The sequence below is a fragment of the Vigna unguiculata genome, chromosome 2, assembly GCF_037176805.1.
Source record: "Vigna unguiculata cultivar grain cowpea cultivar isolate G323 ecotype 2 chromosome 2, ASM3717680v1, whole genome shotgun sequence".
In the NCBI taxonomy this organism is placed as follows: domain Eukaryota; kingdom Viridiplantae; phylum Streptophyta; class Magnoliopsida; order Fabales; family Fabaceae; genus Vigna; species Vigna unguiculata.
The window spans coordinates 34,839,895-34,857,760 of NC_140793.1; the positions used below are offsets into that span (position 1 = coordinate 34,839,895).

General features: G+C 34.1%; 2 protein-coding genes across 3 annotated transcripts; one reads left to right on the forward strand and one right to left on the reverse strand.

The window, feature by feature from the left end:
• The first annotated feature begins 2,417 nt into the window (after positions 1 to 2,417).
• On the forward strand, positions 2,418 to 4,038 carry LOC114173249 (Putative AT-hook DNA-binding family protein). The gene has a single exon (XM_028057518.2). It carries the CDS (start codon positions 2,758 to 2,760, stop codon positions 3,649 to 3,651), a length of 894 nt encoding a protein of 297 aa, XP_027913319.1. The 5' UTR covers positions 2,418 to 2,757; the 3' UTR covers positions 3,652 to 4,038.
• Positions 4,039 to 7,642: 3,604 nt separating this feature from the next.
• On the reverse strand, positions 7,643 to 17,437 carry LOC114173248 (kinesin-like protein KIN-UA). Of its 2 annotated transcripts, none has more exons than XM_028057516.2 (19): positions 16,898 to 17,437; positions 16,455 to 16,555; positions 16,201 to 16,323; positions 15,609 to 15,794; positions 15,298 to 15,519; positions 15,040 to 15,196; positions 14,447 to 14,596; positions 13,846 to 13,934; positions 13,419 to 13,622; positions 13,079 to 13,192; positions 12,531 to 12,662; positions 12,296 to 12,427; positions 11,280 to 11,424; positions 11,075 to 11,167; positions 10,439 to 10,564; positions 10,209 to 10,334; positions 9,298 to 9,450; positions 8,367 to 8,495; positions 7,643 to 8,278 (listed from the first exon to the last, which is right to left on the reverse strand). In XM_028057516.2, exons 1-19 carry the CDS (start codon positions 17,022 to 17,024, stop codon positions 8,121 to 8,123), a joined length of 2,667 nt encoding a protein of 888 aa, XP_027913317.1. In that variant the 5' UTR covers positions 17,025 to 17,437; the 3' UTR covers positions 7,643 to 8,120. The 2 variants fall into 2 exon arrangements, with proteins under 2 accessions (XP_027913317.1, XP_027913318.1); XM_028057517.2 differs by having other exon boundaries at positions 9,307 to 9,450; positions 16,898 to 17,436.
• Positions 17,438 to 17,866: the final 429 nt, after the last annotated feature.

The following is a 17,866-nucleotide window of genomic DNA, read 5'->3' on the forward strand; positions in this document are numbered from 1 at the left end:
ATCCCTGTCTTTAAATAGAGATTAATTTTACACATGTGGGAGCAGCTATAGTATTATTTAAAGAAGTAAAAACCGTGGAGATTCTGCACAATTTCCTTCTCAAAGTTACTGATAGAAATTAGAGTAGTACTGCATAGTATAGTTAGATTATGCAGAAACCTTCGTGATAGTTGTGATTTGTAACGATGGAAGATTTCGACCAAAAATAATAAGACGATTTCGTATATAACTAATTAGATATAAATGTCAGAGGTTGAATTAGACTTTAATACATAGTAATGTAAACAGAAATAGTTAGTGGATTAAACTTGAATTTGCACTAAGAATCTGACAGGGAAGAAGGTAGGGGTCCAGCATCATGAGTTTGGTTAAAGAAAGGGTTTGGAGCCGACAAAGAGCATCTTTGGATGCATGGAATGAGTTTTTATTTACGCAGAATGACACCATATATACCTGTGACAACTTCTCAATTAATTCTCACCAGCTACCTCTTCTCTTTCATTCAGTTTTGTGTTTATTAATTCCTTTCAGTTTCAGATCACCAAATTCTCCGCCGCTTTTCACTGTTGTCTTCTCTATAATCCCGTGCCCTCCACCAACCTTACAACCTGTACAGTACCACCTTAAACCCTTCTGTTCAAATGTGTTTAGTTATAACATTTATGTTTTTTTTGTTTGTGTGAAGGTACGTAGGCATTAGTGGCTGCATGATTAAAAAGTGAAAGGAGAGAGTTATTATGTACATTATCTTTGTTTTGGTAAGACTCATGATTTGCTGGTAGTGGCAGTGCACCCAATGTTTCATGTCATGCATGTTAATCTCAGTTTTCAAGTAATAATTTAATGAAATACATTGCTTCCACTCTCCTTAAAGGTTTCAACTTAAGCCGCCGATTGTCCCAAAGTGTGGTGCATGTGGGTCACTACCTGTGCCCTCTTCCATTCTCAATCTCATCGCATTTTCAACAACATGCAACTCTTTCCCATCTCCTAAATCAATTTCCCAACTGCATCTATTCAATCATGTTACAACCAATACAAGTTAAGCATAAAAGTTCTTCGCTTAATATTTTAATCTAGTTCTGTTCTCTGCATCCTTAATAATTAACCCTTGTTATGTTTAGAAGTGGACAAGAAACATGATAGATTATATTATATAATTAATGACAGCAATTAAGGTAAAACACTGGAGTGATGACATGATTGAAATAAGAGTAAAAATAAAGTAGGAAGAGGCCACAGAGTAGACCCGAGAAAAACGGGGGAAGAGACACGCGTCATGCATGGAGGAGGTGGACCTAATGAACTACCTCAACCTTGATGTTGGACTTGGTTAAGATATATTCGATAAAGATGGGATTTTGCAGAAGAACCAAGTGGTGCATGTGGTGATTCATAGAAAATTGAAACACAAACAAACACCCTCAGACTCTGTGTGTGTGTGCATGACACTAGTCCAGTTAAGTTTTAATTGTGCCAGCTATGCTTTCATTAAAAAACTCAAATCTCCCACATATGACCGTAGTTCCCGTTTCTGATGTGGATGTTCTGCACAAACGACAAAGAAAACCTACTCAAACTTAATCACATCAATTTATTATTAATTCTTCTGTATTTTCATATCATCACCAAAACTAACACGAGGATATATATCTTAATCTTTTGATTTCCATTACTAGGACTTTTTGTATTAGTATAGTTGATTTTATATTAGGGTTTGTTTTTCTTCGACTCTCGTTTTATAATTTGATACGTTTAGTGATGCATAGAAAATTTACACATAATTGAATGATGTATGAAAACTTTTATACTAGCTAATTTGGGGATAATCTTTTCATAAATTTAGTAAAAGTTCAATCATAAAATAAGATAAAATGGTCTCGATTTGCACATGAAGAATTCTTCTATTGGTTGATGGGCTTCTAACTAATTGAGCATTATTTATGGTGTGTGCATGTCTTCACCAGATATATCTTCTTTTTAGATACGATAGAGTGTTTGATGTTGATTTAGTTGAGTTAGAAAAAGTGCCCTTAATAATTTAATTTGATATTACATATATTTTTTTAAAAATCCAAATTTTAGCCTGACAGATTACATGATATATATAATAAAAGGAGAGATGCCGAAAAAATATAGATATTAACTTATATCGAAGAATTTAGATATCATTCTTAAAGATAGTTTATATATATATATATATATATATATATATATATATATATATGCTTTCTAATAAATATTTACATAATGTAATTCATATTTTACAATTTTAAAAATAAATATCGTTTAATTGTGTATGATAAATAAAGGTGATTGTAGAATAAGATGATTATAAAATAAAAACATTAAACATAAGTGTTGTGCATAGGTGGGGACCAGTCACCGCCCATAAGCTCAAACTCTAACCCAAACCTTTCATCTATCTTCTGAATCTAACCCTAACCCAACACAGCACAGCATTTGCTTCTTTTTTTCTTTCTTTTTCCTCCTCATTCTTTCAGACCAACTTCAATTTTCACGCTCTCCAATTTCACTCTCTCTTCCTTCCATAATACCTAACTAGTACTGTTTGGATAATTTCAAAACAAGCTCATCAAATTGAAGATTATTGTAACCTCGCTGCTTCAAATTTCATATCAGAATTCACCAATTCAATTCACCTTCTTCTCCTCATACATACCCACTCATCAGGTTCAGATATTCATCGCTACATATATATACAAATATAGAAATAGTTAGCAGAAAGGAGAAACAATGGATCACGCCCATTCTCTTCCAACTCCTTTCCACGCAGGAAGAGATCTGCACCTGCACCACCAACACCAGTTTCATTCCTTACAACAAAACAACGAAGACGAGCAAAGCGGAAGCAGCGGAGGCCTAAACCTCGCTCACAAAAGAGAACGCGAAGAAAACAACACCACCAACAGCAATAACAGTGAAGGAAAGGAAGGAGGAGGTGCCGGCTCCGGCGAAACCGAGATTTCAAGAAGACCACGCGGAAGACCCGCCGGATCCAAGAACAAGCCCAAACCCCCCATCATCATCACTCGCGACAGCGCCAACGCCCTCAAAACGCACGTCATGGAAGTCGCCGACGGCTGCGACATCGTCGACAGCGTCTCCACCTTCGCCCGCCGCCGCCAGAGAGGCGTTTGCATCATGAGCGGCACCGGAACCGTCACCAATGTTACTCTACGCCAACCTGCTTCTTCCGGCGCCGTCGTCACGCTCCACGGAAGGTTCGAGATCTTGTCCCTCGCCGGATCCTTCCTCCCGCCTCCGGCGCCTCCCGCCGCTACCGGCTTGACGATATACCTGGCTGGAGGACAAGGGCAGGTAGTAGGAGGTAGCGTGGTCGGCGCACTCATTGCTTCGGGGCCTGTGGTTATCATGTCAGCTTCGTTCAGCAACGCTGCGTATGAGAGACTTCCGTTGGAAGATGAAGACCCTTCGATGCCGCTTCAGGGAGGTTCGATTGGGTCACCCGGCGGTGGCGGCGGCGTGGGACAAGCGCAAACGCCTCAGCAGCTTCTGGGGGATTCTACTGCTCCTCTCTTTCACGGTTTGAATCCGAATCTTCTGAATTCCGTTCAGATACCTACGGAAACGTTCTGGGCAACGGGTCCGGGTCGCTCTCCTTACTGACATGTAACAGTAACAGTAACAGTGTGGATGGTTGGTGTAAGTGAAACGCTATCTATCAATCGCTGTTGCCTGGTTGATTTCCTTGATTAATGCCTTTTGTTTTTAGCTTTTTTGGTGGGTCGGGTACGTACGTAGCAAGAGATTCACCAAACTGTCGTGTTACCAAAAGCTAGGGAATAGTGATCCTAAGTTGAACCAACGTGCCATTCAGGTTCCATTCGATCGCTTCTTTCGCAGTATTTGTTTGTCGTTTCGATTATTACTTAGGTATATGTTCACGTGTATTTCAGACTGTAATTAAATTCATGGATGGATATGCATCATCATTGCCTACTTTTATTCTATTTATGGAAAAACAAAATGGGTGAATCAATTTACTTCCATATCTATCATCGCCTTCAACCTGAAAAAGTAGTACAAGTGTTAGTGTTACTTAAGCTTACTCACTAGGAAGTGGTACTGTAGTACGATGAACGAACACAAATCACAATAAAGTAGAACATGAAGACATATCTGGACCGATTATCGAGTTCTAGTTCTACTACATGTCGTGTCTTGAATCGAACACTTAGTGTTTGAAGACTCGCATTTACAGTTGTTATTCATTGAACCATTGCAATATTCCTCCTTCTCGTTTTTCTGTGGTGGTTATTATATCAGCGCAGCATGAAGCAGGTTTAGCAACCAAAGAACAATGGTTTTGGGTATCTCGCATTTCTCAACTCAAGGTAACGGTCCTTCTTTTGTTTTCAGTTTGATGTTTTGGTTAATATGTTAATATATATGTATATATATATATATTATACTGTGGTGGATTTAGTGAACAGTGATAGTGGATTCTTGAGGAAGCACGAGCATATGCATATGATCTTATAGTTAAGTTATTCAAATTCTAATTAATAGTCGGACTTTAATATCCTTTAAAAACTAAAGAAAATGTTGTAATTGTCTTGTTTGAATATAAATGTAGTAGTCTTCTTCGAATGAAAACAAAAAAACAAAAACAAAGATTTAATATAAGATAATAAGTGCTAGTTAACTAAACCATTCTTATCTCTCATTCATATACTATTCTAGGAAATTTTAAAATTATTTAAAAGGTGAATTTCTTATAGCGATTTCGAGCATGATGGTTTCATATATCATAAATATCTTTTCATAGTAAATTTGCTTCTAAGAAAAACACTTCTTTAGGTTGTTATAATGCTCATTCGCATATAGAAAGAGAAAAGATTATTATATTGATGTTTTTTTATGTTAGAGACTACTATGGTACATAGGATAGTTAGTAGAAGATAAAGATGAAAGTTTGGCAACTGGATTGACACATGCAGTGTCTGATGAGAGCTGTTTTTCGAGGCATATTTTCATTAACCAAGACAACAACCTTTTATATATATATATATATATATATATATATATATATATATATATATATATATATATATATATATATATATATATATATATATATATATATATATATATATATATATATATATATAACATGTCTTCTCCCTCACACTCTCTATAAACAATAATACACATACATAGTAATTTTATGTATATTTATTTTACACTTTTTATTTTTTATCTCTTTTTTTTTATCACATTATACATCCTATCAATATATCAATTTTATTCTCTTTCTCTCTCCTATATATATATATATATATATATATATATATATATATATATATATAGTAAGTGTTAGATGAATTTTTTTAATGTAAAAAAATGATTTTTGAAATTTGATGCACCTAAAGTGGCTTCTCTACTTTAGAAGAGGCTGGGCGGTCTAATCTAAACCAATTATTTGTCCTTGTTGAGTTGTGTTGCTCCTCTTGAAGTCTACATCCAAATCATACCCATCCTTCATCTTTCTACTCCTCTTAAAAGACCTTTTTCTCTTTAAGGAAAGAAACACACAAACTTTTTTTCTTTTTTGGCTGTTTTCTTAGTTGTTTTAGGACATTGTTTCAATTTTTTGTTGAGAAGTGACTTACCCTCTCTTTATTTCTGCATAAATAGAAAAAAGATAAACAAAATGGAAATATTATTTTTTTAAGCATTTGTTGAAAAAGTATAGGAGAAGGAACTTACGACAACATATTTCTTTTTTAAGTTGACCCGGATGAACATTCATTTTTTATATTTTAATTTCTTAAAAAGATAATAAGTAATTTATTCAAAGAAAAAAAATTACAAGAGTAAAAGTAATCGTGCGTTTTAAAATGACTTAATAAAATTACTTTATATAATCCATTCTAAATATAAGTGCATGCATGTGTTTTTGTACAGTAAAAATTTATTACAATATAAATGATTTGTACTGAATATGATTTTTATTATATAATTTTTTTTGTTATAAATAATTATTTAATTCAAAAAATAGTTATTAAAAAGATAAAATTAAAAATATTTTTTTATTATATGTAGTTATTTGAATTAATAAAAGTGATACTAATGGATAAAATTAAAAAAGAAAATGTAAACACTAAAAAATAATCTCTTTATATAATATTATGTATAGATAATAATAATAATAATAACAATAATAAATATAATTAAAATTTTACCATTTTATTACAGATAATTTTTTGTATTTTGTAGATAGTTTTTTTATTATAGATAGTTTTATTCTAATTTTTAAAGATGATTAAATTAAAAAAAAAAACAATCATTTAAAGAGTTAAATCGGTAAAATTAATTTAAAGAGAAACGTTAGTTAAAAAGTAAATAGAAAACAAAATGTGGAGTATGGATAGTATAGATAACTTTATTTGTAAAAATGATATCATATTCAAACAAAATAAATTAATTATTAGAAATAAAATAAGTAAAAGTTAATGTAAATAATACAGAAGTATTAATTTAACAGTGCCTGGGTGTCAGAATTCATCTATAGGGATCTATTAATTATTGCATCCCTAACTACTAATAGATGGTAACCCCGTAGAAGGACCAATCAACTAGTTGTTCTTAATGGGGACAAGAAAGAAAAGAAACTGCCTCTGACTTTGATTTTCTTTTTTTCCTTCTTCTATAGTTAACCATTTTAAAACTTGTAATAACCTCACAGGAAAATAAATTAATAAAAAATAATAATAACTACGTGAAATCTGGCTCACTTTCCGCATTAGATTGATAAAATTTATCACGGGCCTTCAGTTTTTTTTTTTTTTTTCTGATCCGTTTTTCAATGCATAGGGATGCACATACATGCCTGCATAAAATAAGCCTGTTTTTCACGTAAAATATCATGTAAAGACAAAATAATGTGCACGAACCAAGTTCTGCATATCATAGGTTATATAGCAAGCAATTAATTTGAAAAGGATGTTTCTTTACAAAGGGTTGCATTTTGGTCTGATTGATAATTTTTCTCCCAACATTGACAGTAACATTATAATTATTATAACTTATACTAAGGTTAAGTACCAGCTGTCATACTAGACATGCTATTGTTGCACCTCACAGTACCTGTTAAGACATTAGTCTATCATTACTAATTAAAAGTTTTAATCTTTGTGCATGCATTTTATTTCAATCATAATATTATGCCTGCATAATTAAATTTTAAATTTTGGCAGGACCAATCAAATTCAGATGCAAACGCTTATATAGAGTGAATAAATATGGTGTCCAGATAAGAATCTGATGAAATGCAGGCACAATCCAAGTCAGGCAACATTATCCAATAACATGCCAAATTATACTCATTTCTGCAGGAACGAACTTTATCCACTTGAGTTTTTTTTACTTATTTCAGAAACATTATATCAGACAGATTCTATTAATGAAAGGGATATACAACATTTTATTGCAGTATAAAGTTTTGGGAAAATGTCAGATTATAAAAGAAAGAGTATTAAATGAAAATTTATTAAATGTCAAAGCATGGGGTGTAATTTCCCATAATAGTATTGTCTAAAAGACTACTTTTTCATTATCTTTATAGTTCCAGATATGTGAGTGAGGCGCACATGCCTTTATGTCATACCAACCCAAGTCGATCTAAATTATTAAAGGCAATAACTATATAATACATTGAATTTCACAGCTTGGTAGGGACTATCGTTATGAAAAAATAAATGTTCACGGGTCTACTCTCTCTTAACAAACAGAACTATGTTAAAACAATTCAAATCATCACACTAATAAACTAATGTTCCTATGAATGACAACGAGCTATTGCATGAAAGAAATTCAAAACTGTCACTACCCTCACCTCTATTTATTTATTTAATATACAAATCAATTTACATCCCCGTGCTGGACCCGAAAACCACACATTGTCTTGATTAAATTATGGCCATTCATTGATGGATCAATCACAAACAAGAACTTACGCTTGTTAAGAATTTCAGCTAGAACACTGAACAAAGCCTTCCTGCCTGAATACTTACAGAGTATTGTTTGTCTTCGGATCTTTCAGCCCACTTTGGATTACTCTGCAGAATTCTACATTAATTCACCCGCAAACGCCTCATTTCAGCTTGGAAAGTGGGGCTGGAGAGTAGAGTTCGATGTGCAAGAGTCTTTATGTCTTCTCTTGAACAGTCACGGGAGATACGAACCAGTTCCCACAATGCACCCCCACTAATCATGTCTCTCGCATTTATTTCTGGAATGCATCAATCAGAGGCTTTTACGGCCGTACCCTAGAGAAAGTTTAGTTTCTAGTTGAGAGATAGAGTTTACTTAGTACTTACCATGTTGTGCTAAGTGACAGAGTGCAAGCTCAATATGACGCCTAACTGATGAGGCTTCGTTGTTTGCATTTTGCACTATCCATGGAAGGGCACCATCCTCGATGAGGAAAGATCTTCCGCTCTTTGTCCCTATACAATGTGGCAAAACTTTAAATCAAGCAATAATAGAAACTCGATGGAGACATCTGTATCATTTTAGTTTGCTGCATGTTATTATTTACTCTCTTTCCACTTTTTATGTATAGATTCTGTTAGAGGATTATTTTTAATTTAGTTCTATTAAATGATCTAGAGTCAAATTGTTGTTTTTTTTTTTAAGTCGGGGTGAATTGGATTCAAAACGCTTATAAAGATACCTACATTATTTACCAAAAAATTCTCACCGCAGTGATATTCAAATTCACATCCTTATTAGATAAGAAATTGATACTTACCAAATTACCAACTAGACCAACCTTTGTTGGTGGAGTCAAATGTTTTAAATATCTACTGTTAGTTATTTTTCATTTGCTGTTCAGTTTGTGATTGTGGAATATTTTTAGGACCGTCATTTTAGTGGGTTGTTATTAGGCTTTACAGCTGTTTTGTCTGTGAAGGTTGAAAAAGGTTGTAGTGGTGTTCTCAGTGAATAGATGCAGTCCAACTTTCGTTTTTCTTTTCATTTTACAGAGAGCAAAAACTCTTTCCTTTCTTGTTCAATTTAACAATTTCCTTATTTTTAGAATTTTTCAAATTTCCTCATTTCTCTTGTAATAACTCCCTAACATGCATATATTGCGATCAGCATTGTAAAAGTTTGATCGTCTGAGATAATACTGTTTTAATATTTCTAGATGGTATCAGAACACCTAATGTAGGAATATCTGCTACCATTTCAATGAACATATTGATGTTATTACAATAAAAATACGTGACTTAGCAAGCTGCTTACATAGGTTACCTTGACTAGATGCTCTTGACTCGCACTTCGCAAAATTTGCTATTCCACGAGCAACTTGAGCATGCACATCAGGATGTCTGCATCTGACCATTCCCAGCAGTGCCTTGATACCGCCTTCGCTCCTTAGTTTTGTTTGTAGTTTATCTAGGTGCAGGGACACCAAAAATATTAGTGACGGCAGGTTATTTTGTTTCAAGAGAATTAATTTGACACATGATGCCTAGGACTAGAATTACTACCAGTCTCCACAGATAAACTATCTTTAGTAACTCCAGAACAGCCTCATGAAATCCCCCATAAAGTGATTTTGTAACATTTTCAAAAAAGGCCAGATATATATTTTCTATCTTTTCTTCACTCTTCAGCATGAAATTTTTCAGGGCATTCACTAGGCATAACCAGAGCAAAAATATTATAGACGACAAGCAACTTGATTTTAAAAACAGATGAACTTAACACCATGATCAGTATCTAGACAAAGATGACACCAAACACCTTATTCACGCAGCTTAACTTTCAAAGGTTTAGTTTGACAGAGATTCTAATTATTGAAATACATTTGTTCAACAGATGGCTTCATACATTCATACTCCATTCAAAACCAGGATTATTAACTAAGGAAAGGAAAACTTTTACTAGAAGTTACCAACAATGAAGTATGGTTGTATATATAGGTAGAATAAACAAATGATTCACTCCATATTTTGTTTTATTACTCATCCAAAAGAGAAAAGATGGAAACATGGAGTAAAGCAGGAGGCTAAACAAATTTGATGTCCGAGATTCCTATCCTAAACCTCACCAGAGCAGAAGGATCTTTCGTAAGTAATGAGTATGTGAGATTGAATGCAATCACAGACAATTAAAAACAAATTAAAAATAGAATAAGATCAGAAGTTTACCATTGCCACAAAGATTAGCAATGGCTCCAGCAACCATTCGAAGGGTTTGAGGATCTTCAGCATTGGCTGCAGTCATTGAGAGCAAACTAATGCCCCCTTGGACCATAATGAGTTCTTGGTTGGCTTCTGTTGAGACAGAATAAATGAGCAGAGACCGGGAAAAAGATAGTTAATAAATAAAATTATTTCATAAAAATGCTATATGAAAAGAAAAGGAAACTCAAGTTTACCATTCATTGCCAAATTTGCAATTGCACCTGCAGCAACTCTATGAATGGTCTCATCTTGTGAGCTCTTGAGCAGGTTAAGTAAGGATGTGAGTCCTCCTGCTTCCACAATCTTCCCTTGATTTGTTTCTGCAATATCAAGTTGGATAGATGTTAGGGCCAATGGGCCTTACAGTTTGTTCAGAAAGACCTCATAAACATTTACACTAAAAGAAAAGAAGAAAGAAAAAAACTTTTCAGTTAGCTAAAATTAGATTATGCAGAAATTACTTACATTCTAAAATCTGATTCTTAATTTATGCACAAATTAATTTTAATATATGAAAAAAAAATCGTTTTCTTATTTTCTTCAGTTGTAAGGAGTTGCTTTCGTCACTTAAATCAGTTCATTAATAAACCAAGCCAAATTTAAGATATGTATCAAAGTAGGAATAAGGAAAATAAGATTTAATATGATTTTGCAGTGATATTTGTTTTTAACAAATATTTCAAAATACAAAACTTTAACTTTCTCCACAGATTCATTGACTCCAAAAGCAAATAATTTACAAGTCATACCGATTATTTTTTCCTTCTCTTTTCATTCATTTGCATGAGGAGGAAATTAAAAAGAAAAAAAGAAAAAGCTGGTAAAACAACCTTCAGCAGCTAGATTTGCTACAACTTTCACAGCATGGATTCGCACATCAGCATCTTCAGCTTCAAGCAAAGACAAAATTTTCTGCAATCCCACTGTAAAAATATTTATTTTATCAGGAAGAAATAAATCCAAAATTGATACAACAATCTATTACGGAATGTAAGTCAAGTCATCAAAATAAGCATATATTCTAATTATTACTACCTTGCTCAAACAGCTTGGCTATTGAGGGCTTCTCTCCATTTCCTGAAGCTTGTTGTTGTTGCTGTTGCTGCTTAACTTGAGCAGTGAGAGAATTAGGACCACCTGTTTCTTTTTCAAACCCACCTCTGTCAAAGTGTCGTCTTGTCTGTAGGTTAAATGCCAATTAGATCAACCAAATGCGATTCCATCACAGGATCATATATGAAGATTCATGGGCAGTGACATAATGATAAAAAAAGGGCAATGAACAAGAAGGTTGGTTTACTTATATTTGCACCTAATGTTTTTCACCTAGTTACATTCATATTTTAGTATCAACTTTTGAAATATCAATGCAAATGTTTCCAGTACATAGCTATCGAAAAGACACAAACAGTTTGTTCATGGCTTCTTTAATTGTCCATAAATCAAATTAATAGTCTTCCAAAAGTCGAAAATGGACATAAATCATGACTAGTGACATATAAGGAAACTAACTATTTTAGCTTTCACTATAGCCGTAAGCTGAGTGCCTGAAGATGCCATTGCATCCCCTCGGCAAAAGTATGATTTCCAAGAAAAACATTGACATAGAAAAAGGCAATAAACACTCGATTGAAATAGTCATATCAAGATCAAGCTGAACTGAAGATATTAAACAGTACCGTAATTTAATAATTTCTCTTTGTGCTAACCAAATGAAATTGGCATATTTTAGATCATAGTAGTTGTGCTTCAGTAGCTGGATTTCAAATAAAATCCTGTGAACTAATTTCTTCCTCTTTAAATTTAGGTTTTTTCAGTACAGAAGAAAAAAATATTTGGGAATGATATCAGATATTTCTTTGTGAATCAAAATGAATAACCATGGAAAATAACTGCAAATTGAATAATTAGTTAAATTCAAGAAAATCTTCACATTGAAAACAATTAGAGGGAAGCACATATACTGTAAAAATGGTTTTCATTTTATGAGACACCTGGGCTAGGCAAAAGCCAAATAACTGAGGCTTTTTTACACTTTTGATATAGCTTACCTCATCAGCTTCAAGTCTTAACTGCAACAAATGACTTTGTAATATTGCTATTTCTCCTTCAAGTTTCTTTGTTTGATGTTCCTTATCTTCTAACATGTTGTGAAGTTTTAAGATCTCAGACTTTCCTGATGCCTATTTCAATTAACATTTTTGTGTAAAATTAATCCAGATACCAACAAGGGGAAAAAAAGACATGCAAATGAAAAATATAAATATTGGAGGCACAAAAGCAAACCTCTGACTTCTTTAGTTCCGCCACTTGACTTTTAATATTATTTAATTCCCCTTCAGCAGCTTTTCTTAGATGAGTCTCTTTCTGAAGCATTTTTTTCAAATCAGCCAGTTCCTCAAGAGACACTCTGGGAATCTAGGAAAAGATAATTCTAGTGAGCCCCAAAGGTATTGAAGAAAATCCCCCATTTGCTAAGTGGGCAAACTATTTCTTATGGAGCTATTATCAGTTGTTTTCAAATACACAAATTGCAATTTATTTTTGGATCCATAGGAATATTTCAAGTCCTTAAATCTAAGAGAAAAAAATGCCCCAAGTATCACTTAAGTAAAATATTCATATCATAAAATCGCAGGGAAAAATCATTAAATTAACAAGTTTGGCTACAGAAGTTCTTATCCAGCTTTTACTTTACATGATACTTTTCCTCCTAGCATATTTGTCCTACTTTTATGTTTTCTAGAGAAGTTGTCCTCTACTATGCAGATCTTAGTAATTTTATCTATTGCGTAATAAGCTTAAGACAAATATAGTATAATAAAAACCACTACCTCTCCACTAGATTTCATATGAAGTTCCTCATTCTTTCGCTGATTCATAACTAACTGTTCTTCAAGCTTCTTAATTGATTCCATATAGTCCTTCTGATATTTTGATCTTTCCTTCTGAAAAAGGAAAACGAGTATCAGTACATTTAACCAGGAAGTCATCAACATCAAATCAACCATATATTTTCCCAATATGGGCATATAATCTCAAAGGACTGGTTATCTGATACTAGGGGTTCACTGTACCAGAAACTCCGTAATTCGTTAAACCATGTTTGAGAAAATGTTTCATACAAACTGCAATACGAGTAACAGAGATATATAAAGATGATATGGAACCAACCTCCATTAAATCCACATAGTTTCTTTCAGCATCAGATATTCGTTGTTGTGCTTCAGTGGCTAACCTTTCAACCTCATCTTCAAATGCCTTCTGCTGCCTTTCGTGTTCCACAATGAGTTTATCTAATTCGATGTCTAACCTCCTAGATAAGCTTTTGTAATCAAATTCCTCCTTCAACTTTACCATGTTTTCCACCTTCATAGCCTACAAGAGGCACAAATGTCAGCATTTTCATAGTACTTACAAGACACCCACTCATGCCTATTCTATGCAATATTCTCAAATATAACTCAGGAGAGCTTAAAAATTTTCACAGAACAGGAGGTCAAGACAGCCAACAAAAAGAGCACATGGCATTTCAGCAGCTATAATAATCTTAAAAGTAAGAGACGAAAAAAGAAAGTACACTACTGAATTTGGAACCCACCCTCTGTCCAAACATTATAGTACTGGAAGTCTCTCCCCTATGTCGTGGAGATGGACCAATAGTAATAACTAGTGAAGTTCTTGCTGTACCTGTTAAACTTTTAGATGTCAGGAAAATACAGATGTGGTTCAAAAATATTAAATATGATTGACAACTTTAACAAAATATGGATCACATAATATCTGTAATCTAGAATGGAACAATTTATCTATGAAATTTTTGGACCCGAGATTTCCCTCTAATATCCATGGTGCTTCAAAAGAGGTGACTTCTGAGAAATGATACACAAACTCATTTTAAAGATTTATCTACAGTGTACACATACAAGCATTAACAGTTTAATTGTCAGACTACTACAACCCCCAAATTGTCCCAAGCTTCACCACATGTTCTCTACATGAAAATTGAATATATATACCAGAATAATTCTTTAATTATTGGGCCTCATTTTCATTCCCACATGCAGAAACATGTGACAGATCCAGGATACCAGTGTGTTTTTACCAGTCACCATCAACTACACAGCATGACATAATTGAGAACTTGCTGCTATATAGTAATAGTAATAAAGAAAATAAACAAAATACTCGCTGCATCTTACCTCCAAATGAATCACGTAATAATCTAGTAAGCTTTGAGTCACGAAATGGCACATGTGCACTATTCTCTGCAAGTGCGTTAATACACTTCCCCAATGCACTCAAGGACAGATTGATAGATTTAGCTTCTTCTAATGTATGTCCTTCACTTCCTATTAAGTCAACAAAAAACGAAACGATCTAATTAAAAGTAGCATGCATAGATGTTGTACCACGAAAAACAATCCTGATTGCATGAATAATAGGTCTCTAACATCTAGTGATTTGAGCAGGCGTAGTTCTTAAATATGTCGTTGTTTTACTTTTGACTACTTGTCATATTTTCTCTCTAAATTCCAAGCAGAAACAGAACAGAAAATCTTTTCATCTTGGATAATCAATATTTACCTTGAGTGTGAATTACATCCATCAGCACTTTGAACAATTTCAGATTGTTTCAAAGCATTTGTGTATATCAACATGTATACAATGTAAAGGAAAAAAACGGGAGACAAATATGGATTGTTTCCTGAAAGTAAAGCCTTGATAATTTGAAGCCACTAAAAGCAGATGAATTTGGAGACATCACAAAATCCACTTTATTAAATGTACAAACCTGACTTGTCAATTCGCTCTGAACCAGCAAGATCAACAACGACCAATTTGCCTTTCCGAACAAGAGATGGCTTTATTGATTTAACCATGTGTTGATGATTGCCATTTTCACTTGAAAGAGCACCATCTCTTCCTTTCACGGATCTCTTTACATGAACCTATAGGATTAAAGTTATATTCAACCCTCCAACAAAATTAAAAATACAAATATTGAAAAGTGAACACGAGCACCATCAACAAGATATGCAAATTGATTTACCATCAAAATAGCATGACTTCTAGAAGATTCTGTATTCAATTTTGTATTTGCAGCAAAGCGGTGAGCCTCTCCTAACCTTAATAGTTCTACAAAACTCTGCTGGTCTCGAATGTCAACAAGGCTAGCACCAGGTAATGAAACATCACCGGTTTTGGGATCCTCTACGATGGCTATGTTATCATTAGCCGGGTCAAGCAGATCTTGTATGGTCTCCATATAAAGCTGAACAATGAAATTAAGAAACATCATACATCAAAGACATTGACACTAAACTAGAAAGTTATACCAAAATCCTTTTCACTGCAAAGTACCTGTAAATAAGAGACTGAGACTGAATCAGTTTCTAGAGAAATATCTGCAAGAATATCCTCCATGGCCCGCACCATTATTCCACGTGCAGCATTGTCTTCCTCTCCAAGCCGTCCAAGTGTATAAGTCTTACCAGTACCAGTTTGCCCATACGCCATAATTGTCCCATTGTAGCCATCCAGTACACTCTGCCAAAAGGTCAAAGTTAGGCATGTAATACAAGGAAGTTCCAGAAAGTTGCTCAAATTCATATTTGTTATGATAAACACTCTTCCCCATTTCCCTGTGACAAGACACATGCACCAAAATAAATGTAAAGATTGATTCTTGAGGAAATCAATAATGAGGAGCCCAAGAAAGTAGGAAAATCCTAAGCAAGAAGTTGCATGGTTAACTCAAAAAACTTCACTCAAACCAGTTTTTAATTGCAGAATACGAAAATGTACATATTCCGATCAGTTATACACAAAGCAAAGCAATTAAATTTCTACCATAGACACTGAAACGACTTGTTCTTGCACCCTCACACATCAATGGACCTGATCATCAAATGACTAGAGTTTGAACGCAAACCACTGTTGCATGAATACCCACCTCCACAACAGGCCTGGCCACAACTTCATAAACACGTTTTTGTGAGGAAAATTCGGTTAGCACCTCATCAAACTCATAGGTATCTGCATCCCAATTGTTTTTCCGAAGTTTCAACCTCTTGAGCTGCAAATAAACCAGACAAAGAAGTACGATTTAAAATGCAACAGCCGCACAAGGAGACGAACAGCAACGACAAGATAGTTCTCAAACAAACAACAAGATTTCAACTAAGTCACGGAAAATATTTACCATACCTCCGGCTGCAGTTCCACACAATCAGCGAAGTCAGCATCCGCCACCGATTCCTCTGCGTTCCGTGGCCGCAACCTAACAGCCACTCTAACTCTTCCAGGAACTTCACAACAAGCATAATTTGCACGTTGATGTCAGGACCAAACCAAAGTGCGAACAACAACGACAACATTACTTGTAATTAAGCTTCAGTAAACTGTATCCCGTATGTTCACAAAGTTGTTTATGCATTTCTCTAACCAAATTAACGGATCGGAAAGAATTGTCCTCCAGAAGCAGAAAAACATTCACTCCTAACTAAGAATCGGAACATGTCATGCAATCACGGAATAAAAGCATAACTGACAATCATCGATCACAAATAGAAAATGCACAGAGAATACAAGAAAAAGGGAAAAACACGAAAGGAAAATCTCAAAGAGAGACACGGAAAGAGAGAGGTCACCAGCAGCGTGGTCCTTGCCGGTGCTGTTACGGCGTTGCGCAGGCTTTGACTTGACGTGGGGTTTGAGAGAGGTTCTGTGAGAGTGCGTTCCATTCCTGTGACTGTTACCACCCTGAGAGGTGGCCATTTCTGTTTGAAAAAATTCTCAAGAGAAGAAGAGGGTTTGGTATGTGTTGGTCATTAAAAGAAACAAAAATATGGCTATTATTGTGCTCTTTCTAGCATTGCACTGCATCAATGGCGAGAGATGTGACTCCCAGAATAAATTCTGCCTCTATTTTGACTTCCTATTTGTTCATTACCGCCATCAAAATTAACAAAGCTCCTTCCTTTCCCTGGTCCCATTTTCTCTCTTCTTCCTAATTTTTCAGATGATTTCTCCAAAGTACCAATTCACCCTTTCTCATTTCAAATTAAAGCTCCCTAAACATGGGCAGAATCGAAATCAAACTTAATTTGCTTTTCTTTCATTAGAAAAGGAGGTGTCACCTCACACCCGCAATGAATCTTAAGCCGGCAGCATTCACTTTCTTTCAACTCTCCCAACCGCTCTATTCACTTTCTAATCAAGATTACTGTTATTTTTATTATACCAATTATCTCCATCGTAATTTCTTTATTTCAAACTAGTGTAAACACAGGCGCTATCGCGCCTGTGTGTACGCATTTTTTGAATTATATTAATAATTGATGATATTGTAATGTTATTAATTTAATAAACAAAATAAAAGTATATTTATAAAAAATAAAATAAAATGTACGGAGAAAATAAGAGAAAAATAACTGTTGATGAATAGTAAGAGAAAAAAAGAAAAAGGAGATAAGTAAATAATTTTATAAAAACTTGTAAAAGTAACCGTTAATTTTTAAAAATTTAATAAATAATTAAATTATAAAGGGTAAAGTTGGAATTATGAAATGTGGACACAAAAGAGGGAATCCCCTTTATATATAGTTATAGATACACTA